The sequence below is a fragment of the Myxine glutinosa genome, chromosome 1, assembly GCF_964187855.1.
Source record: "Myxine glutinosa chromosome 1, kmMyxGlut1.1, whole genome shotgun sequence".
Classification (NCBI taxonomy): Eukaryota; Metazoa; Chordata; class Myxini; order Myxiniformes; family Myxinidae; genus Myxine; species Myxine glutinosa.
Window position 1 is genome coordinate 386,954,410 of NC_136261.1, and position 20,778 is coordinate 386,975,187.

Here is a 20,778-nt window from a genome sequence, read left to right on the forward strand (position 1 = left end):
CAAGCACTGTACACGGCAAAGCATTTTTTCCTTCACTTTGATTTACTATTTCTGCTCAGAACAGGAAGATAAGTGAATCCCCCACAAACACTCTTTCTACAATTTAGTTGTAATTACCAATAATACCAATTTAGTTGCACACGAAGTGAAAAGCGGGATTAAGAGGGAGGGCAAAATCAGAGTTGTGGGACAACTTACCCTCCCAATTTTACTTCTTCGTGAATGGGTGAAAAGGAAAAGGCGATTATTTTTATTTTTTATTTTTTTTGTATACAAGAGCGAGGCTCGTGTAAGAGCTAACATCAATCACAAAAGATTTGACCATCTTCCCAAAATATCACCACTATTTCTCCCTATCTTGCAACTTATTCTCCGAAACCGCTGAAGGGATTGTGACCAAACTTGGCACAAATTATATTTGTTGTGTTGTGACTAACGTTTGTTCATGGCATTAAATAAATCGCGACTAAGGGATGGTGTATATCTAAAGTGGATCCTGGTTTGACCCCCCTCCTTCCCCGCACCCCCCAAAAAAAATTAGGAATTTGCTTGCTTCTCTGAAACTACACATACAATTTCGATGAAACTTAACCACAACCCTCAACCCCCATGCTGTACCGAAGTTTGTTCACAACACGAAGAAAATCGAAGTCTAAGAGGGTCTATGGAGGGGGGGGGGGGGTCAAAGTGGGTCCAGGTTTAACCCCCCCATAAATAAGTATTTGCTTTCTTCTCTGAAACTACACACACTATTTCGATGAAACTTCATGACAACCTTCACCACCCGTGATGTACCAAAGTTTGTTCGTGGCATTAAAAAAAATCTGCCCTTTATGGGGTCTGCAGGGGGGTTGCCCCCCAGAATAGTTATTTGCTTTCTTCTCAGAAACTACACATGCAATTTCAATGTAACCTCACCACAACCTTCATCACCCGTGATGTACCAATTTTTGTTCAAAGCATTATAAAAATTTGGGTCTGAGGAGGTATATGGGGTTGGGGAAGGGGGTGAAGGGGGGGGGGGGTTGCCCCCTAAAATAGGTATTTTTTGTTTGTTGGTTTAAAATCTTATGATTATGTTAGTATAATTCTTCATGCTGCCCTGTCTTCGAGCAACCATTGAAATTGGTTTAAAATACCTGGTAGAATAAACAGCATACTGCACTGACTAAAGGTGAGTGACAGGTGTATTGCCCCTATGTTCAATTTAAATGGCATGTTTTTTTTTAAGTAGCACTAAATTCTAGACATATTCTTTATTTAAACATATCACAATGTGTACACTTAAAAAAATATGTTTTGGTCATTATGGGCCCATAATGATTGTGGGCCTGGTGCCAAGGCGCCATTGGAGCCATTGTAAACCCAGCCCTTCCCAGGATGATTTTTACGCATAAGGGAGAACGCTATTGAAAATTGGGTCGCCACGTCAAAATGCAAGATGGCCGCCTTGCGTCTTCCACTTTGTCAACTCTCATCACTTCACCGACGGGGGACCTAGGCGTAACGCTTGTCTTGTGGAAAACTCCTGGAATTTTGTTCTGCTGTAGCTGTGCGAACCTTGCTGTCCAGATTGTGTATTGTGCATGCGTGTGTATGTTGTTGGTCGTTTTCTCCATAATTTGGGTTTTACAAGGTGGAACAAAGTCCTCCCAGGACTCGACCGATAAACCCCCGCTTCGGTGAAGGATTGCGATTCATGGGCTAAGTTGTGAAGTTTTGTTGTTCTCAGGGTTTTGTTCCAAGGGCTCTTTTCAGGATCGTCACTGAGTCCTGCCAAGCCTTCAACTGTAGCTCGTTTCTGGTAATGTTCCCAGAGATGGTTTTTAAGATGTCTGTCAGGTTCTTCTTTATCATTCCCGTTGCCCAAATAATCCCTGGTACAATTTCAGCGCTCTTCAGCTTCCAGCATCTTTTCAGTTCATTCTTGAGGTCTTGATATTTGGTCATTTTCTTGATTTCTGCATTATTTAGGCCAAAATCACTGGTTACTGATATATTAATCAGCAATGCTGCCTTTTTCTTTTTATTCCTGAGTCCTATGTCCGGTCGCAATGCTTTATCTTCTATGTTCACGCTGGATGGGATCATCAGGTCATATATGAGCATTATGTTGTCTTTAATGGTGTCCTTTGGTTCATGTTTCCATGAGTTTTTGTGGAACTGGGATATTGAAATTTCTGCACATGTGCCAGTGGATTACTCTACATACCTTGTTGTGCCTTTGAGTGTCAGCTGTTCTGTCATGAGCTTTTTACATCCCGATAGGAGGTGAATCGTACTTTCTGTCATCCGATTGACTCAGTCCTCCCATCTTTTTAAAGCCACTGGTGTAGTGTCCTTGATCTTTGGCATTTATTATGATTCGTTCACCGTCCCAGTTGAGCTGACTTCTTAGCCATTCCAGTGAGCTTTGTTTGTCTATCCCTAATCTGTCCAACTTTTTTTTTTCTTTTTTTTATCCTTGTTTTTCTCTGCCTTTTTGTCTTTCTCCCAGTTGTCATTATACATCTACTGTTGTGCGTGTGTGTGTAGGATTTTGAAGAGTTCAAAAGGAACAAATCCAACAATCGTGTGAACATTATCCTGGATCTTATCATGGAGGAAGGAGCAGAGAGCTTCCGCTCTTTCTGTGAAATATTATTACACGATGAAAGGATGAAGGTCCCGATGTTAAAAAGTATCAACAAACTGAAAAGAGGTGAGAATACAAGTCATCATGTGGCATTTTGTAAACAGAGTGGTATTCATTCAAGTTTCTGTTTTACTACCATTCTCCACCGACATGTGGTGCATGAATCACATCCAGGTGGTTTGTTTGTACGATTAGGAGGATTAATTTGTGGTGCAGTTGATTCAATGGATCTGTTTTTAAGGATAGGCAGTCCATGATATGTGAGGCGTTAGTCAAGAATATTCTAACTGACTGAGCTCAAGATTGCTCAAATACCTTTGGTAATCTTAATTGTGATGCAGTACAATTACATTTCTGTTTTATACAGGCATCGAAGCTCATGGAAAGAATGGTAGGGTGAAAAGGATCAACAGACATACAATTGGGGAAATGGAAAACAGGAAAATAGGCACATGTGAATGCATCACAGCACAAAAGGAGGAATTGTATGGAATGTTGTCATAGAGACTCAACTGTTTCAGTAAAGGTAGAGGTGGAAGTGGGACATACATTGAGGTTGCAGTTGGCACTTGTTATGAAATCTTCGAGGGAATAATTTGAGATTACAGACTAAGGAAGACAGTTCCATGGGCATAAGGAGAAAATAATGAATGATGAGAAGTACTATTGTGTTTAGGAGGGCAACAAGGAAAAGGCTTCTGAAAGGAATGTGTACTGGACGGATGGGCAAGGGTCGGTGGAGAGGTGAAAGGGCATGAACAGGAAAAATAGAGTCAAGCTCTTTAAAAGAAAACAAATGCAGGATCAGAAAACAGGATCAGTTTACAGAGGAGAGCAATATTCTCTGTCTTTCCCTATGCAGGCCTTGAATACCATGATAAGTTTATAAGCGTGGAACGACAAAGGAAAGACAAATCCATCAGGTCCATGAGGAAGATGTCCATGAGGAGGTCGATCAAGGTCAAGGCAGCTGGATTTGGAGGCCAGTTTGGAGATGTCTTCTCAAAATAGGTTGTAGCTAGTTATGAGGTTCTGGAGCTTCAGAGATTGTTCCTCCTCCCTGACGCTGAATACAGAAATACATTTGGGGATTTGCCAGCTGGTCTTGACAGAGAGAAGGTGAGAATACCTGTCTTTGTTTAATTGCAATTTATGTTCTAGATGCTAGATGATGATGAGTTGTTTATTTCATTGAGATTACCTGTGATAGATGCTGTGCAACCTGCCAGATGGAGGAGTGAGGAACAATTTGGCACAGCGTGTAGTCTTTTGCGCATAGTAGTTCAATCACTTTTGGTGACTATGGGTCATTGATCAGAACAGGATGGTACCAGTGCACGACCTGTGGAACAACAGACTCTTGAAGTCGATCATTGAAATCAAAGCCTGTCTAAGTGTGAACTCTGGTTACCATTTGCTCGGAGTTTCAAAATAATTGCAGGATGTTAAACAGAGTAAAAATCATGGCAGAAGTCCATGTGGTAATCCTGGTCATTTATTTGCAATTGAGGTTGTGTTTCTCAGGTGGACAAAGAAATGTCAGCAAGTCTAAGGTGTGATGATTAGGGTGCAAGTCATATTCGTGATCGGAGATCTGAAGGTTTGAGAAGAGACGAGTCATGAAGTTTGCTGCAGTTACTAATTCCATTGCTTTGCTTATAATTGGCAAAAGGCTGACTCGTCTATCATTGCGGGAGTCTGTTTGGATACCATTCTGATGAATATTAATGATTCTAAAGGGTCCCAGAAAGAATCACATAGGAATCTTCTTCTTCCTTTCTTCTCGATAACATTCCCAATAAATTCACAGTTCCAGAGCCCGATTGTTGGGATGACATGACAACTTCAAACTATCTGGTTACTTGTAGATGATACAAAAGCTTATTTTATAAACTGTGTGGAGAAGTTGTTTTATGTACAAAACTCTGAGCTCATGGAAGAGTGACGTGGCAAAGGGGAAAAAGGCAACTTGTCAAGAGTGGAGCAGTGGTGAAACAGGTGGACAAACAGGAAAAGAGGAGAAAGAAAGAGAGAGGCAGGGAGGAAACACTGTAACCTGGAAGCAAAAAGTTTTTATGAGATGGGGTTAACATGGGTCTAAACTCTAAAGGATCATGGGTAGAATGTCAGATGATTGCAGTGTAACACCAGCTTGAAGCCCTGTAGGGAAGAGTGTGATTGAATTGCCTCTCAAATGCAGTTCAACCAAGAGAAGAAAAGAGATGTACAAAGAGTGGTGTACAGTGGGCCTGGACTTCGGGAATTTAACAAGGATGGGGTAACGAGATTAATGTGTGCACCCTGATGGGGTTGGTGTGGGTCGGAGGCCTGTGAGGGTCGCGGGGTCCTAGACAGAAGGAGAGGCGGCTACAAAAAAGGTCATTGACTTGTCTGTGATGTGAGGGTAACGAGCTGTGCGTTTAATCTTCTTCATGAGAAATTTCAATAACGAGAAGAGCTTCAGATTCCACAGAATTCATGGAGGGACAGATATTCATTTATTTCCAATACATTCACATTCTCATTCTTCACAATAATTTTAGCAATCGATCTGCTTCATCCTTTCGTACTGTGTCAACATACTAAAACGTGTGTGTTTGTTTTCCAGACGAGATGAAAAAAGAATTGAGAGTTTGGGGTAAGTCCTCCAGATTTCACTCAAATAGAAGAAACACCTTTAGAGGCCATTTTTCCCTGCAGAGCAGGGGTTAGCCTTTTTGGGGCACCATCGTCCCCTTTTTGAAGCAATGTTTTGCGGCCGGATGCCCTTCCTGCCACCAACCCTGTTAGTCGCCTCTTGCGACACACAGGGAATTACCAGTGAACTGGTACTCAATTTGCCGACCTCGGAAGGATGACAGGCTGAGTCAACTCTCCTGGCGTTAATTCAGCGATCGACCGGGATTCGAACTCAGGATCCTCGAGTCCCAAGCCGGCACCCTAACCACTATGCCAACACCAGGCTCCAGATTTCACTCAAATGAGGATCAGTTTTGTTTTGTTGCACTGAAAAAGGAAGAGAACGTCATTGATGAATACAGTAATATTGATTTAAAAGGAAGTAATTGAAGAATCATCATCAAGTTGCCAAAAGCCTCGTTGAAAACCCTCGCAGGTCTCCTGGAGCTCTGCATGGTTGTTGTGGTTCTTGGTGGGGTTCGATTTTTGAAATGTGCACCCATTGGTCAGACAGCTGCCATACCCCACCCATATTTGTCAGTTGACTCCACCCAACATGGCACCCAGATTAAATAATATGGCCTCCATCTTGGTTTTATGGCAGGCCTAAGACATCAGGCCTGTAGGCTTCTGCTGACTATACACTGTCCGGGTTTGTTGCGTCAGATTTACATTGGCTTTGCTTGGGTCGAATGTTATTCACAATGATGGGCCCTGAAAAAGCTAATCGATGCCCAATAGAAAAATTATTAGTTCGGTTTAATAAAGCCTGACAGCACGCACGGTACGCGCCACCCTAAAATAATAGTGCAACTTAATTTTTGAATCGCCCCATATTGGGGTTAAACAATCCGTGACCGTGTGATGAACCAGCTCGTTAAGGACTATTCCACCACTCTGTCAAGTCAAAATTTAGATGTAGCGGGTGCTGAACAAAGGCAAAATTTTCTGGTCCATTCTCCTGGACTATTACATGTGGTGAAATGTTCTACACCTGACTATGCATGGTCCCTGATCTCTATGGTCGAGGTGGAGCAACTCTATAAGAGTGTTGGTAAAAGATAACCTCATGATTACAATTGTCAGCATGGCATTGACTCATTGAAACAGAACATTTCCCACAAGGCTGTTGGGTTCGGTTCGAGGAGTCCCTTCCGGTTCTGTTGTACAGTCACGTGAAAAAGTAAGTACACCCCATGTAAAGTTTTGACTTTTTCATCATATTTCAACATATGCTATTTGATCTTCATTTCAACAATATTGACAGATAAAGGTGATATAATACAACAAATATCATGAAACATTCACATTTTGTAGTCCATTGTATAATTTAAATAAAAATAAATGCAAATTTCGCATGTGGAAAAAGTAAGTATACCCCTACATTTATCACTACTTCAAATACCTAAAATTAGAATCAGGTGCACCAGCTCAGGTGCAAATGATTAGAACATCGTTAGCGAGGATCTTGGAGGAACCTGTCTTATTTAAACCTCAGACATTTCGTTTGGTTTGCTCTTTTTTGTTGAAGTGTGCGGCGTCACCATGCCTAGATCAAAATAGCTCTCTGAGGCCTTCAGAAAGAAGGTTATATATGCCTACGAGTCTGGGAAGGGATTTAAAAAGATCTCCAAACAATTTGAAATCAATCATTCGACTGTCCGGAAGATCATCGACAAGTGGAGAAGATTCCAAACAACTGCCAACTTGTTCAGGTCAGGCCGCCCCAGCAAGTTCAGCCCGAGAGCAGACCGCAAGATGCTGAAAGAAGTCTCGAAGAACCCCCAGAATGTCATCACGAGACCTGCAGGTAGCTCTTGCCACTGTTGATGTCAAAGTGCACGATTCTACCATTAGAAAGAGGCTGCACAAAAATGATCTACATGGAAGGTGTGCCAGGAGGAAACCTTTGCTGTCCAGAAAGAACATCAGGGCGAGACTAAAGTTTGCCAATGAACACCTAGGCAAAGACCAGCACTTCTGGAACAATGTGCTCTGGACAGAGGAGTCAAAGGTAAAGCTATTTGGCCACAGTACCAGAAGATATGTTTGTTGAAAACCAAAGACAGCATTTGACCACAAGAACCTGATACCAACTGTAAAGCATGGTGGTGGAAATATTATGGTTTGGGGCAGCTTAGCTGCATCAGGGCCTGGGCAGCTCACCATCATAGAATCCACTATGAATTCTTCATTGTACCAGAGGGTGCTTTAGGATAATGTGAGGCCATCTGTCGGAGGGTTGAAGCTCAACCGAATGTGGACCTTGCAACATGACAATGACCCTAAACATAGCAGTAAATCCTCCAAGGAATGGCTGAAAAGAAAGAAATGGAGGGTTTTGGAATGGCCAAGTCAAAGCCCGGATCTAAATCCCATCGAGATGTTGTGGGGGGATTTGAAATGAGCTGTGCATGCAAGAAACCCCTCAAACATCACACAGTTGAAAGAATTCTGCATGCAGGAGTGGGCAAAAATTTCTCCCAGTCGATGTCAGAGTCTGTTAGACAGTTATAAGAAACGCCTACTTGAGTTTGTTTCTGCCAAAGGGGGCAATACCACCTATTAGAGCCAAGGGTGTACTTACTTTTTCCACATGCGAAATTTGCATTTATGTTTATTTATATTATACAATGGACCACAAAATGTCAATGCTTCATGATATTTGTTATATTATATCACCTTTATCAATCAATATTGTTGAAATGAAGATCAAATAGCTGTATGTTGAAATATGTTGAAAAAGTCAAAACTTTACATGGGGTGTACTTACTTTTTCACGTGACTGTACCTAATTGTGAGTTTTGTGTATGTCCATTTCTCTAAATGTGTTTCACGATGGTTCAACATCTGGGGCGACTAATTCTGATTTCGACATCCAACTAATTCTGACATTGTTTATATTTTATTTCTGAACAGGGAAAGCTCAAGAAGAGTTGAAGGAAGAGTTGTTGAAAAACTTCAGGATAATCAGAGACTACAACGTCACACTAGGAGGGTGTATGAGACTTGAAGATCGGTTTGTGGAACCCGTAATTGTGAAGAGCGAACCAGAAATTGAATCACAAGAGCACGAGATGATGAAACCAAGTAGAGAGTACAATCTGAAAAAGACTAATGAAGATCGAGTCTCCATGGAGGACCTGTTTAAGCAAAACGAGTCTTGGGTTAAGCACGTGACCAAGGTGCTGATGTTTGGTAGTCCTGGAATAGGAAAAAGCATGCTTTGTAAAAAGTTAGTTGTTGATTGGGCAGAAGATGATGAAAAGATCAAAAACAAGTTTGATTTTGTGATTCTTTTGAAATGTAGGAACTTGAACCGGATATCAAATGAAACCACTCTGAAGAAGATTCTCCTGAATGAATATCCATCCCTGAAGGAGGTTGTTGATGATTTGATGGAAAATGCTTCCCGGGTCCTCTTGGTTCTTGATGCTCTGGATGAGATGAAACATCCTCTAGATTTTGACAACGTTTGTAAATCTCCACAAGAAGCAAACAAGGTCGGATCGATCATCGCAGGACTTTTACAGGATGCTCTTCTTCGTCATGGAACTCTACTGGTGACCACAAGACTTGTGGGTCTGCAATGGCTGCAACATGTATGTTATGATCCCAGATCTACTTGTAAGGTTGAGATTGTGGGATTCTCTCATGAGAAAACCGAGGAATTTTTTCAGAAGTTATACGGAAATGAGGATAAAGCAAAGCAGGTTCTACAACATGTATCAGAAAATGAGGTGTTATCATCTCTTTGCTTTAATCCAGTTTTCTGCTGGATCACCGCAACCTGTCTCGGCAGGTACTTTGATTCCCATGAGGGGAGCACACGTGACCCTGTACCCAAAACAATGACTGAACTTTTCTCTCTTTACCTCCACTTGCATTTGGAGCACCATGGAGGGAAATCCATCACCAGCTCACCAGATTTACTTCTTAGTCTCTGCCGTTTGGCATTCCATGGAGTGAAGGAAAGAAAAATTTTGTTCAGTGATGAAGATTTGAAGAGTGACGGCATCACAAGCATCCCTCCAGCATTTCTCTCTGAGGTTTTCCTGAAGACAGAAGTTGAAAGTGTTTGCCATTATGAATTCTTCCACCTGACAGTGCAGGAGTTTTTCGCAGCACTCTTCTTCCTCTTGCCTGAATGTGAAGAGTGTGTGGATGAAGTGTTTGTGAAGTCCAATAACAGAGATGATGATCGGTTTCGGATTGTTCAGCAGTTCCTTTCTGGTTTGTTTGCTGATAAACAGAGAGATACCCTTGGGAGACATTTTGAATTTTCAACAAAACCAAAAGAGGAAATCCATTCCTGGCTCCAAGAACACAAACAGAAAGACCTGAATTGCTTCCACTGTGTGTTCGAGCTCCAGGATGTGGAATTTACCAAAACCATGATGGAGGATGTGAAGCTTGAAAGACTCACACACAACATGACCTCTCCTTTGGACTGCACCGTGGTGGTTTACGCTCTTCAAACCGCAAACAAACCCGTGAATTCGTGGAGGGTCAAACTCGGCTCCACGGATCGCGCACAAAGGATGAAGATTCTCGCTCCAGCCTTCCCTCTGTGTGAAAGGCTTGGGTGAGTCATTTTTTTTAATTTCTGCCAAACTGTCCATTCTCCCAATCTCTGTATGAGTTTCACTCTTTAAAACCCACACTTCCATCACTTGATTTGTAAAAAGATTTGTAAAAAGATTTGTATTTTTTTTTCTCCATCACTTATCCAAACTTCTTTCCATGTATCCAAACAGCCCAGGTCCATTTAAGTTTTCTTCATTGTGAACAAAATGTTATTGAATTAAGTTTTCTCTTTTCTCCATTGCATGAAGCTGCTGCAAACCACCGTCTGAGACCAACAGCTACAGATTTGATATGGTGGAAGTTATATCCTGTAATTATCAAATGCTCTTTAATTACCCTCGCCAGAGGAGAAGGTATTGCATTAGGGTCTTTTGGATCCTCAGGGCCTTTAAGGGTATTTTGGGTCTTTGGGGGTATTGTGGGTCTTCGAGGTCTTCAGGGTCTTTGGTGGTCTTCAGGGTATTTGGGGGTATTCAGGGTATTTTGGGTCTTCAGGGGCTTTTGGGTCTTTGGGGTGTTTTGAGTGTTTTGAATGTTTTGGGTCTTCAGGGTATTTTGGGTCGTTAAGGGTAGTTTGGGTCTTCAGGGGTCTTGGTGGTCTTGAGGATCTTGGGGGACTTAACGGGTCATAAAAGGTTTGAGGGGTCTCAGCAATCTAAACGTAATTAAGAGTTCACGGACTGTGTTTTGGGTGTTAATTTAATTTGAAGAAGAAGAAGTCGTTTTGGTTGCATATAAACATAACCATATACGTTTGCTCTATTATAAGATTTTACCCTTTAGACCCTTTACAACCCAGATACCCATTAAGACCACGAAGACCTCTAAAATCCCTTACAGCCCTAACACCCTTAAATATCCCAAAGAATCAGAAGACCCAATAGACCCTGAATATCTAAGAGACTCTTAGACCCTGAAGACCCAGAGGAACCAAAGGCGAAAATTCCCAGAGGACCCAAAATTTCATGAGGACCCAAAATTTCATGAGGACCCAAAATTTCATGAGGACCCAAAATTTCATGAGGACCCAAAATTTCATGAGGACCCAAAATTTCATGGGGACCCAAAAATTCACGGGGACCCAAAATTTCACGGGGACCCAACATTTCACGGGGACCCAACATTTCACGGGGACCCAACATTTCACGGGGACCCAACATTTCACGGGGACCCAACATTTCACGGGGACCCAACATATCACGGGGACCCAACATTTCACGGGGACCCAACATTTCACGGGGACCCAACATTTCACGGGGACCCAACATTTCACGGGGACCCAACATTTCACGGGGACCCAACATTTCACGGGGACCCAACATTTCACGGGGACCCAACATTTCACGGGGACCCAACATTTCACGGGGACCCAACATTTCACGGGGACCCAACATTTCACGTGGACCCAACATTTCACGGGGACCCAACATTTCACGGGGACCCAACATTTCACGGGGACCCAACATTTCACGGGGACCCAACATTTCACGGGGACCCAACATTTCACGGGGATCCAACATTTCACTGGGGACCCAAAATTCCATTGGGTACCCAAAATTCCATGGGGACCCAAAAATCCATGACCAAAAAGACCCTAAGAACCCAAAAGACCCTGAGGACCCAAAATACATTAATCACACAAGCACGTGCTAGCGAGGGTCTACAATCTCTGATTTTTCTTCATTAACTGGTAATACTGGCTTCAACCAGGTGCTGCTATATGATACATTCATGTAGACAAAATAGGGGTCCTACTCCATCCAACCTTGAACCACCGGGACTATGAATCTTTTTTTTCAACCCCCTAAAGCCTTCCTGTGCATCCCACGAGAACAGAAAATCAGTTTTCAATTCATTCCTTTCAGCCGTTTAGGAATGACATGAAGTTAAACAACCAAACCAACTTACCTATAGACCGTTTTATTTCATTTTTGTTGTTGTTGTTGAATTCATTATTGAGGCTCATGGAGGACCGAGGACACTGAAGGTATGAGGACTTCATAGAACGAAAATCACAGTAGAAAAGGTGGTGGGAAGGGGTTTGGGGAAGTGAAACGTACCAGCAGCAGGGTTGATGGACAAAATAAAGGGAGACGTTTGCACAAAGATCATGGCTGATAGTGAGACCCAAAAGTTTGAGTGACTGAACTTCAAGAGGATTGTTAATAAGATAGATGGGAGAGGAATCTGCATATCCGAGTTTGCCTGTTAACGTTAGACTCTGACTGGAAATCCTCCGTTGTGCAAAGTCCTTCCTTGGCACACCTGAATTCTTATCCAACTACAAGGCCTTCATCTGCAGCTTAATGGAGTACTGTTCTCCCTTCTGGGCTGGTGCTCCTACCTCCCACCATGCTCATCTTGATGTTGAGGAAACCAATCCCTTCACCCTTTGCTCTTTCCGAATTTCCTCGTATTTTGTACACAAGACTTTTTGTAGGCCTGCGAGGATAGCCTGGAGGTTTGGGCACTGCAATCACCTCTAAACGGATTATCCTGGGTTTGAATCTGCATTGGCACAGCTGCGACCCCAGCAAATGATGATACCTGCAACCACCTGTTGCATACAAAAGATGAACAATCCTTTTGTGCACATTTGAAATCTGTCTCAATCAACGGGTCCACCTCATTCTCTGCCTTCTCTCTCTCTACAGGTTTAATGGCCAGTCTATTGGTGTTGAAGGTTTGGAGATTCTGATGAAGTCCCTGGTGAGCAAACCAAACCGACTGAAAGAACTCTGGTGAGTACCTGTGTATCATTTAGACGAGTGCCTGTGTATGGATCGTTGGGATGTTTGAACATAAAGGTTTCCCCTTTTTTATAAACTAGGGCATTGCCCGTACGTGGGTGCCCGTTCCTTGCCAATGCCCGTACTATATATATATCTAAAATTATATCCCCCCCCCCCCCTCTATTTACATGCAATGGTTTGGTCCAAAGCGAACGGCTCGCGGAGTTTGGTAAAGAAATCGCCATAGCTCGGTAACTACTCCTCCGATTAATATGAAACCTTGAAAAGGCACGGAATGGCGCACACGCTCGCTCTCACATCGGCCACGCCTACGCAACAAAGCGTTCTGTGATTGGCTGCCGGAAGTGAAGTCTTCATTGTCCGGAAGGTCGCAAATCGCAAATGAATGATTTGGTTTTAGTTTTTTAAAACATAGTTTAACGGCAACATAGTTTGCAAACGTGAAATAAATGAATACGCTCTCAAATGTGCCATCCGAGGCAGAGTGTGTCCGCCACGTTCGGCACACGCGATAGTTCGCTGCTCTCTGATTGGTTGAATCGTTTTTTGGACATAGCTCGGTAACTACTTGTCCGATTAATATGAAACCTTGAAAAGGCACATCCTCGGGTCCCCAGCAATATACCTGGCAAGTTAAAAGTATATCGGACCCGTGGTTGTCGAGAAACAGCGGTCACAGACAAACAAACAAACGTACAAACGTACAAACGTACAAACAAACACACAGAGATTACTGGAATTATAGATAGATGATGTGATTTTAATAATTACTTTGTGTTGAGGTTCTGTGAAGGTCAATGTATCAATGGGATATTATATAACCTTACATTAATTATATAAATAAATGTTTCACTTATTGATCCCAATAATTAAGGAAAATCCTCGTGTTTTGTGTTTGTTGTGCTCAAAGGACGAGTCCTTCATACTGAGTACAAAGTCCATAAAATGTTCTCAGTTTCGGTTTCTCAAAGTTGAATAAAACAAATAATTTATCAAATCAACATGGAATCTTTAACATGTCAGAAAGTATCTGTTTTCTTATTCTACTAAAACATGAACCTTCATTGAGAGCTTTCTGTACTGATTATTAAATTAAGTCTTTATCTTCATTATAAATCTCATAATCTTCATCATGTTCCTATTCCACTCCAAGTTTTAGAACTTGTATAAACTATAGACACACTCACCTCCAGTACAGATACATGACATGTCCAAAAGTATGCGGACACCCCTTCTAATTAGTGGAATCAGCTGTTTCAGCCACACCTATTGCTGACAGGTATATATAATCAAGCACACAGCCATGCAATCTACATAGACAACCATTGGCAGTAGAATGGGCTGTACTGAAGAGCTCAGTGACTTTCAATGTGGCACAGTCATAGGATGCCACCTTTCCCAACAAGTCAGTTCGTCAAATTTCTGCCCTGCTTGAGCTGCCCCAGTCAACTGGAAGTGCTGTTATTGTGAAGTGGAAACGTCTAGGAGCAACAACAGCTCAGCCGCGAAGTGGTAGGCCACACAAGCTCGCAGAACGGGACCGCCGAGTGCTGAAGTGCGTAGCGCATAAAAATCACCTGTCCTCAGTTGAAACACTCACTGCGGAGTTCCAAACTGCCTCTGGAAGCAACGGCAGCACAACAACTGTTTGTCGGGAACTTCATGAAATGGGTTTCCATGGCCGAGCAGTTGCACACAAGCCTAAGGTCACAATGCGCCATGCCAAGCGTCGGCTGGAGTGGTGTAAAGCTCGCCGCCATTGGACTCTGGAACAGTGGAAATGCGTTCTCTGGAATGATGAGTCACGCTTCACCATCTGGCAGTCCAATGGACAAATCTGGGTTTGGCGGATGCCAGGAGAATGCCACCTGCCCAAATGCATATTGCCAACTGTGAAGTTTGGTGGAGGAGGAATAATGGTCTGGGGCTGGTTTTCATGGTTCGTGCTTGGCCCCTTAGTTGCAGTGAAGGGAAATCTTAACACAACAGCATACAATGACATTCCAGATGATTGTGTGCTTCCAACTTTGTGGCAACAGTTTGGGGAAGGCCCTTTCCTGTTTCAGCATGACAATGTCCCCGTGCAAAAAGCGAGGTCCATACATAAATGGTTTGTCGAGATCGGTGTGGAAGAACTTGACTGGCCTGCACAGGGCCCTGAGCGCAACCCCATTGAACATCTTTGGGATGAATTGGAACGCCGACTGCGACGATTAGGCCAGGCCTAATCGGCCAACATCAGTGGCCGTCTGTAGTTTATACATGCGTGCAAGTATGCGGTGTAAGTTTCAATCCGATATCTTGAAAAAAATTCTGAGGGTTGTCAATAATAAAATCACAAAAAATATATTCCAATTTCATCATTATATCTCTTTTGAATTATTCATTCTTTTGAAAAAAATATTTTGAATTTTAATCATTACTATCATAGCTCTTATGTACAAATTTCTGTTTCCACAATCCATGAGACGATACACAACAACAACAACAACAACATACCTTTTAAGGCCATTTTCCCTGCTAGGGCAGGGGTTAGCCTTGCGGTCCCCATGACAATCTTCTCCATTTTGCCCTATTTTCTGCATCTCTCCTTGTTAACCCCCTTGCCCGCATTTCTTCTTCCACCATCTTCAGCCAAGTCTTTCTCGGTCTTCCCCGTCCTCTACTTCCTTCTACATTCATTTCCATCACTCTTCTCAACCAGTCACTTTCATCCTTCCTCAACACATGACAAACCATCTCAACCTGTTCCTCTTCACAGCATCCATCACAGGCTCTATTCCCATCATCTTTCGCAATTCATCATTTGGCTTCCTCTCTCTCAACGACACTCCACACATCCACCGAACCATTCACATTTCCACCCTTTCCAGCCTTCGTTGCTCCTCTACATTCATGACCCATGTCACGCTCCCATAAATCATAACACTTCTCACACATGCAGCATACACCTTTCCCTTCAGCTTCAATGGCAATCCCCTCCTCATCAGCATGCCACTCAGTTGCCGAAACTTCTTCCATGCACATCTCACTCCAGCAACCGTTGCCGAGTCTGATCCACCTTCTCCATTCAGCACATCTCCGAGGTAGGAAAATGTTTTCACACCTTCCAGTTTCACGCCATCTCCAAGATCCAACTCAACATTTCCTCCATCTGCAGCTCCCTCTGTGCACACCTTACATTTGAATGTAGCTGCCACACTGGTTAATGACCCTCTCAGACCACTACATTTTTGATGAACCCACTCAGCACAGATTGCACATTGAATGGAGTTCACTCCGACACCCTTCCTGCACACAGCACACAGCCACTTCCCAGTTCTTTCCACCTCCCCACATGCTTTACCACTTGCCATTACCTTCGTCTTTTCGATATTCACCTTCAGACCTTTTGTCTCCATACATTCCTTCCACTTGTTCATCTTTTCCTTCAGTCCATCCGTACTTTCCGCAATCAACACCAGATCATCTGCATACAACAACTCCCACGGTAAACCCTCCTTTACGTTCTGAGCCAGCACCTCCAACACAGCTACAAATAGTAGTGGACTTAGTACCGACCCCTGATGCACTCCCACCTTCACCTCAAACTCACCACTGTTCCCGTCCTTCGTCCTTACAGCTGTGCATGCTCTTTTGTACATTGCCATCACTACTCTGATCAACGATTCCTCCACTTCTAACTTCCTCAATGCCCATGTCACTACTTCGGGTGGAACTCTATCGAATGCTTTCTCCAGATCAACAAACCCAAGAAACAACTTCTTCCTCTTCTCCATGTACTTCTCCTGCAACTGCCTTACAATAAAAAGCGCGTCTGTCGTTCCTCTTCCTGGCATAAATCCAAACTGCATTTCGTCAATCTTCACTTTCTTCCTTATCCTCCTCTCCAACACCCTTTCCAATACCTTCATTCCATGCTCCAATAACTTTATCGCTCGATACGAGCCACAGTCCAGAGGGTCACCTTTCCCCTTGTATAGAGGGACGAGGGTACTCAGTTCCCAATCCACTGGAATGCGGCCTTCTTTCACCACCAGAATCCATGAGACGATACCACATGGAAAAGGAATATATACTATTATCAGTCATGTGACCTTCAACCTGTTGATTTTCAGGTTATTTAATCTTTCTGTAATAAACGACCTTTTAAGAGAACTAGTTTATCTACATCTTTCTACTGATGGTTTGTAGTTTCATTTCTTGGAGTTTTTATCTCTTCACAGGTTGATGGGATGTCAACTGGGTCCCAAGTCTGGGCCTATCCTGAGGGAGCTGAGTAACATCAACAATTTGGAAGTGCTTAAGTGAGTCCTGAAATGTTATTGAGGATTTTGTTGTTCTTCTCTTTCACAACAGATTTGTGAATTGCCATCACAGGGTTTATCAAAAAAAACTCAATTTTTAACATGATTAGACATTTCATGGAAGGAAAAAAAAATCCAACACTTCCTGTGTTCATACAATTATATAATTGTTTAAGGAGAGGAACTGGGTTATAATCTCATAATTATTTGGTGTTGATCTGATTTATAAACATAACTATTGAAATGGTGAAAGTATTCCCAAAGTAGTCCATGTTGTTATTGGAATGATAACCTCAGGGTTTTTCCCTTTCCCTCCTTTACCATCAGTTTGAGTCGGAATCCCATCGGTGATGAGGGATTGGAGGGGTTGATGGAAGGCTTGAAATCCAAAACAAACTTACGAATCCTCTGGTGAGTTTAAAGCGGATTTGTTTTGGGGAATAAAAACGTGTTGATGTCACAATCTCTGATTCTGGTGAGTTTGAAGTGAGTTTTAAGTGTTGATGTCACAATCACGTGTTGATGTCACAATCTCTGATTCTTGTGAGTTTGAAGTGAGTTTTAAGTGAGTTTGAAGTGAACCTAATGTTCTCCAGGTGAACCTTCTGTTGAATTTGGTACTTTGCTTGTGTTCAGGAATGGGAATGGAAGGGACAGCCTGTCCTGTACAGGGGATTTTTTTTTTGTTGTATACTTCATCTAGTCTCGTATGACAGCTAACACGTATAACATGAGATATATATATATATATATATATATATATATATATATATATATATATATATATATATATATATATATATATATATATATATATATATATATATATATATATGATGGTTTGTAGTTTCATTTCTTGGAGTTTATATATATATATATATATATATATATATATATATATATATATATATATGATGGTTTGTAGTTTCATTTCTTGTAGTTTATATATATATATATATATATATATATATATATATATATATATATATATATATACGTATATATATATGATATATATATATATATATATATATATATATATATATATATATATATATATATGTATATATATATATATATATATATATATATATATATATATATATATATATATATATATATATATATATATATATATATATGTATGTATGTATGTATATATATATATATATATATATGTATGTATGTATGTATATATATATATATATATATATATATATATATATATATATATATATATATTTATATATATATATATATATATATATATATATATATATATATATATATATATATATATACATATATATATATAATGGTATCTGTAATCTGGTTACAGATACCATTATATACTAACCCTCCCACATCTAGCAGTGCAACCCTGGTGTTGGGCTAGCGGCTAGGGTGCCGGCTGATCCTGGGTTCGAATCCCAGTCAATCGCTGAATTAACGCCAGGGGGGTTGACTCAGCCTGTCATCCTTCCGAGGTCGGCCAATTGAGTACCAGTTCACTGGTAATTCCCTGTTTGTCGTTAAAGGCGGCAAAAAGGGATGGCGTCAGGAAGGGCATCCGGCCGTAAAACATTGCTTCAAAAAGGGGACCAAAAAACAACAACAACCATGGTTCCCGAAAAAGGCCAACCCCCGCCTTGCGGGGAAAAATGGCCTCTAAAGGTGTTTTTTTTTTTTTTTTTGTAATCTGGCTCTCCAACCTAATGAGCGGACAGCAGGACGTCATCGCCATGCATGTCCGCATTGCCTGCAAAGCTCCAGAGGAACCATGTAGCAGTGCATCATTACGGATTATAAATCCAGATACTGTCACAAGTGCATGCAAAACTCACAGTTACCGACCTGGTTTCGCCCTTGTTGGGGCTTCATCAGGGCAACGCAGTGAGGCTTTCCATACACTTGTAACTCTGTGAACCTTTCGGTTTTTATATCAGTCACTATGCACTTGTGACAGTATCTGGATTTATAATCCGTAATGACGCACTGCTAGATGGTTCCTCTGGAGCTTTGCAGGCAATGCGGACATGCATGGCGATGACGTCATGCTGTCCGCTCATTAGGTTGGAGAACCAGATTACAGATACCATTATTAGTAACTCCCAACCGCAACCAGGTCGACTCCATATGATGAGTGGATACCAGAGATAACGTTACCGTGTGGCAGGCGGTGCTTATCGCTCCCAGCAAGGTGCAGCAGCAGCTGTATGGGACACCTTGCTGGCGGTTGTCCACTGATGATATGGGGGTCGCATAGTGACTGATATATATATAAATAAATATACAACAACAGGAGAGATCAGGGAGAGTTTTGGGGTGGGATATAAAGGATAAACAAGATGGGCACTGCAGAGGATTTCAGGAAAGAAAACCGAATTTGAAGGAGGTGGATTTGGAGTATAGTAATGGGGGTAGAAAAGATCAAGGTTTTGGATGGGGGAAGAGAAGCGATGGTGATGAACAGTTGTTTTAAAGACCTAGAGGGAGGAGAGGGATTGAAGAGAGTTTGGGAGTTTGTTCCAGAGGTGGGCAAAAGAGGAATGAAAGAGTGAAGGTGAGAAGAGAGTTTTGATTTTGGCAGTTTCACCAGAAGTGGGTTACGGGCAGATCTTGTGTGTCCTGTAGGAATATTTGGGGGACAGAGCACAGACAGAGCTGGGGGAGCTAGGCCGGAGAGGAGTCGGTAGAAGAAATAAAGACCATCAAACCTGCCTGTGGTGAGCGAGTGAAAGGCCCTCACAATCGGCTTCATCACGGGAGATTCCAATGATTCTGAAAGCTTTGGTTTATACATCGTGAAGCCAAGCTAGGTGTGAGGCAGGAGCACCAGCTCAGAGGGGAGAGCAGTATTCCATCAAGCTGCAGATGAAATCTTTGTATGTGGAGAGGAGCTCAGAGGTGCCAAGGAAGGACTTCGCACAATGGAGGATGTCGTCGACTGACTTTGGAGGCCAGCTTGGAAATGTGTTTTTCCCAGGAAAGATCATGGCAAAGAGTCAGACCCCAAAGCTTGAGTGACAGAACTTCTTCGAGAGGATTGTTGAGAAAGTAGATTGGAGGGTTTTCCAGATGGTCTTTTGGAGAGACATGGTGAGAGTGTGAGATTTGTCAGGATTGAAAGACATGTTCCACTTGTTTGAACAGTTTGTGATTTTATCCAGGTCTACAGAGTGAAGAGGCTGCTGCCTGCTGATCTGAGGGTTGAGATGTGGAGCGGCAGAGAGTGGAGTCATCAGCAAAAAGATAGAGAGGATTTTCCAGAGAGTCGGAGAGATCATTGATGGAGAGAATTGCATTCAGAGCCACACGTTGACTGCGACCGGAGAGGAAGTCCACAAACCATGTGTGGAGGTTTCCATGGATATACCATAAGGCATAAGAGGAGAGTTTGGTGAGCAGGGCGGGGTGCCAGACAGTATCAAAGGCACAATATATGTCAAGGGAGATGGCTCTGATTTCCTTTTTGGCATTGAGGACCTCCATCTATTTGACAGCATTATTGCATTTTGCTAAATATTTTTGTAGTTTTGCAACCCACAAGACAGTTTTGATTCATGTGTTGTTGTTGTTGTTGTTATTGTTGTATAGCCCCAGACAGCTCTCTCGATCAAGCCCGCGTGCGACACAGAGACAGCCAATTGATCTCGCAGGAACGATCCAGAAATCCCCAACATTCAGGATGGTGTTCCCCTGCCTTCAAAAAGTCAGGGCCATGACAGATTGGTAGAGAGAGAGAAAGAGAAAGAGAAAGAAAAAGAGAAAGAGAAAGAAAGGGTGGAGAGAGGGAGAGAGAAAGAGGTAGGGAGAG

At 42.2% G+C, this 20,778-nt stretch overlaps 1 protein-coding gene across 1 annotated transcript in view; it reads left to right on the forward strand.

The window, feature by feature from the left end:
- Nucleotides 1-20,778, forward strand: part of LOC137416225 (NACHT, LRR and PYD domains-containing protein 3) — an 81,744-nt gene that overhangs the window by 35,916 nt on the left and 25,050 nt on the right. The window contains exons 5-10 of the mRNA XM_068101785.2: nucleotides 2,536-2,701; nucleotides 5,244-5,273; nucleotides 8,234-9,899; nucleotides 12,556-12,642; nucleotides 16,881-16,961; nucleotides 17,289-17,372. Coding sequence (XP_067957886.2) covers nucleotides 2,536-2,701; nucleotides 5,244-5,273; nucleotides 8,234-9,899; nucleotides 12,556-12,642; nucleotides 16,881-16,961; nucleotides 17,289-17,372 — 2,114 coding nt within the window. The remainder of the gene's footprint in view (nucleotides 1-2,535; nucleotides 2,702-5,243; nucleotides 5,274-8,233; nucleotides 9,900-12,555; nucleotides 12,643-16,880; nucleotides 16,962-17,288; nucleotides 17,373-20,778) is intronic.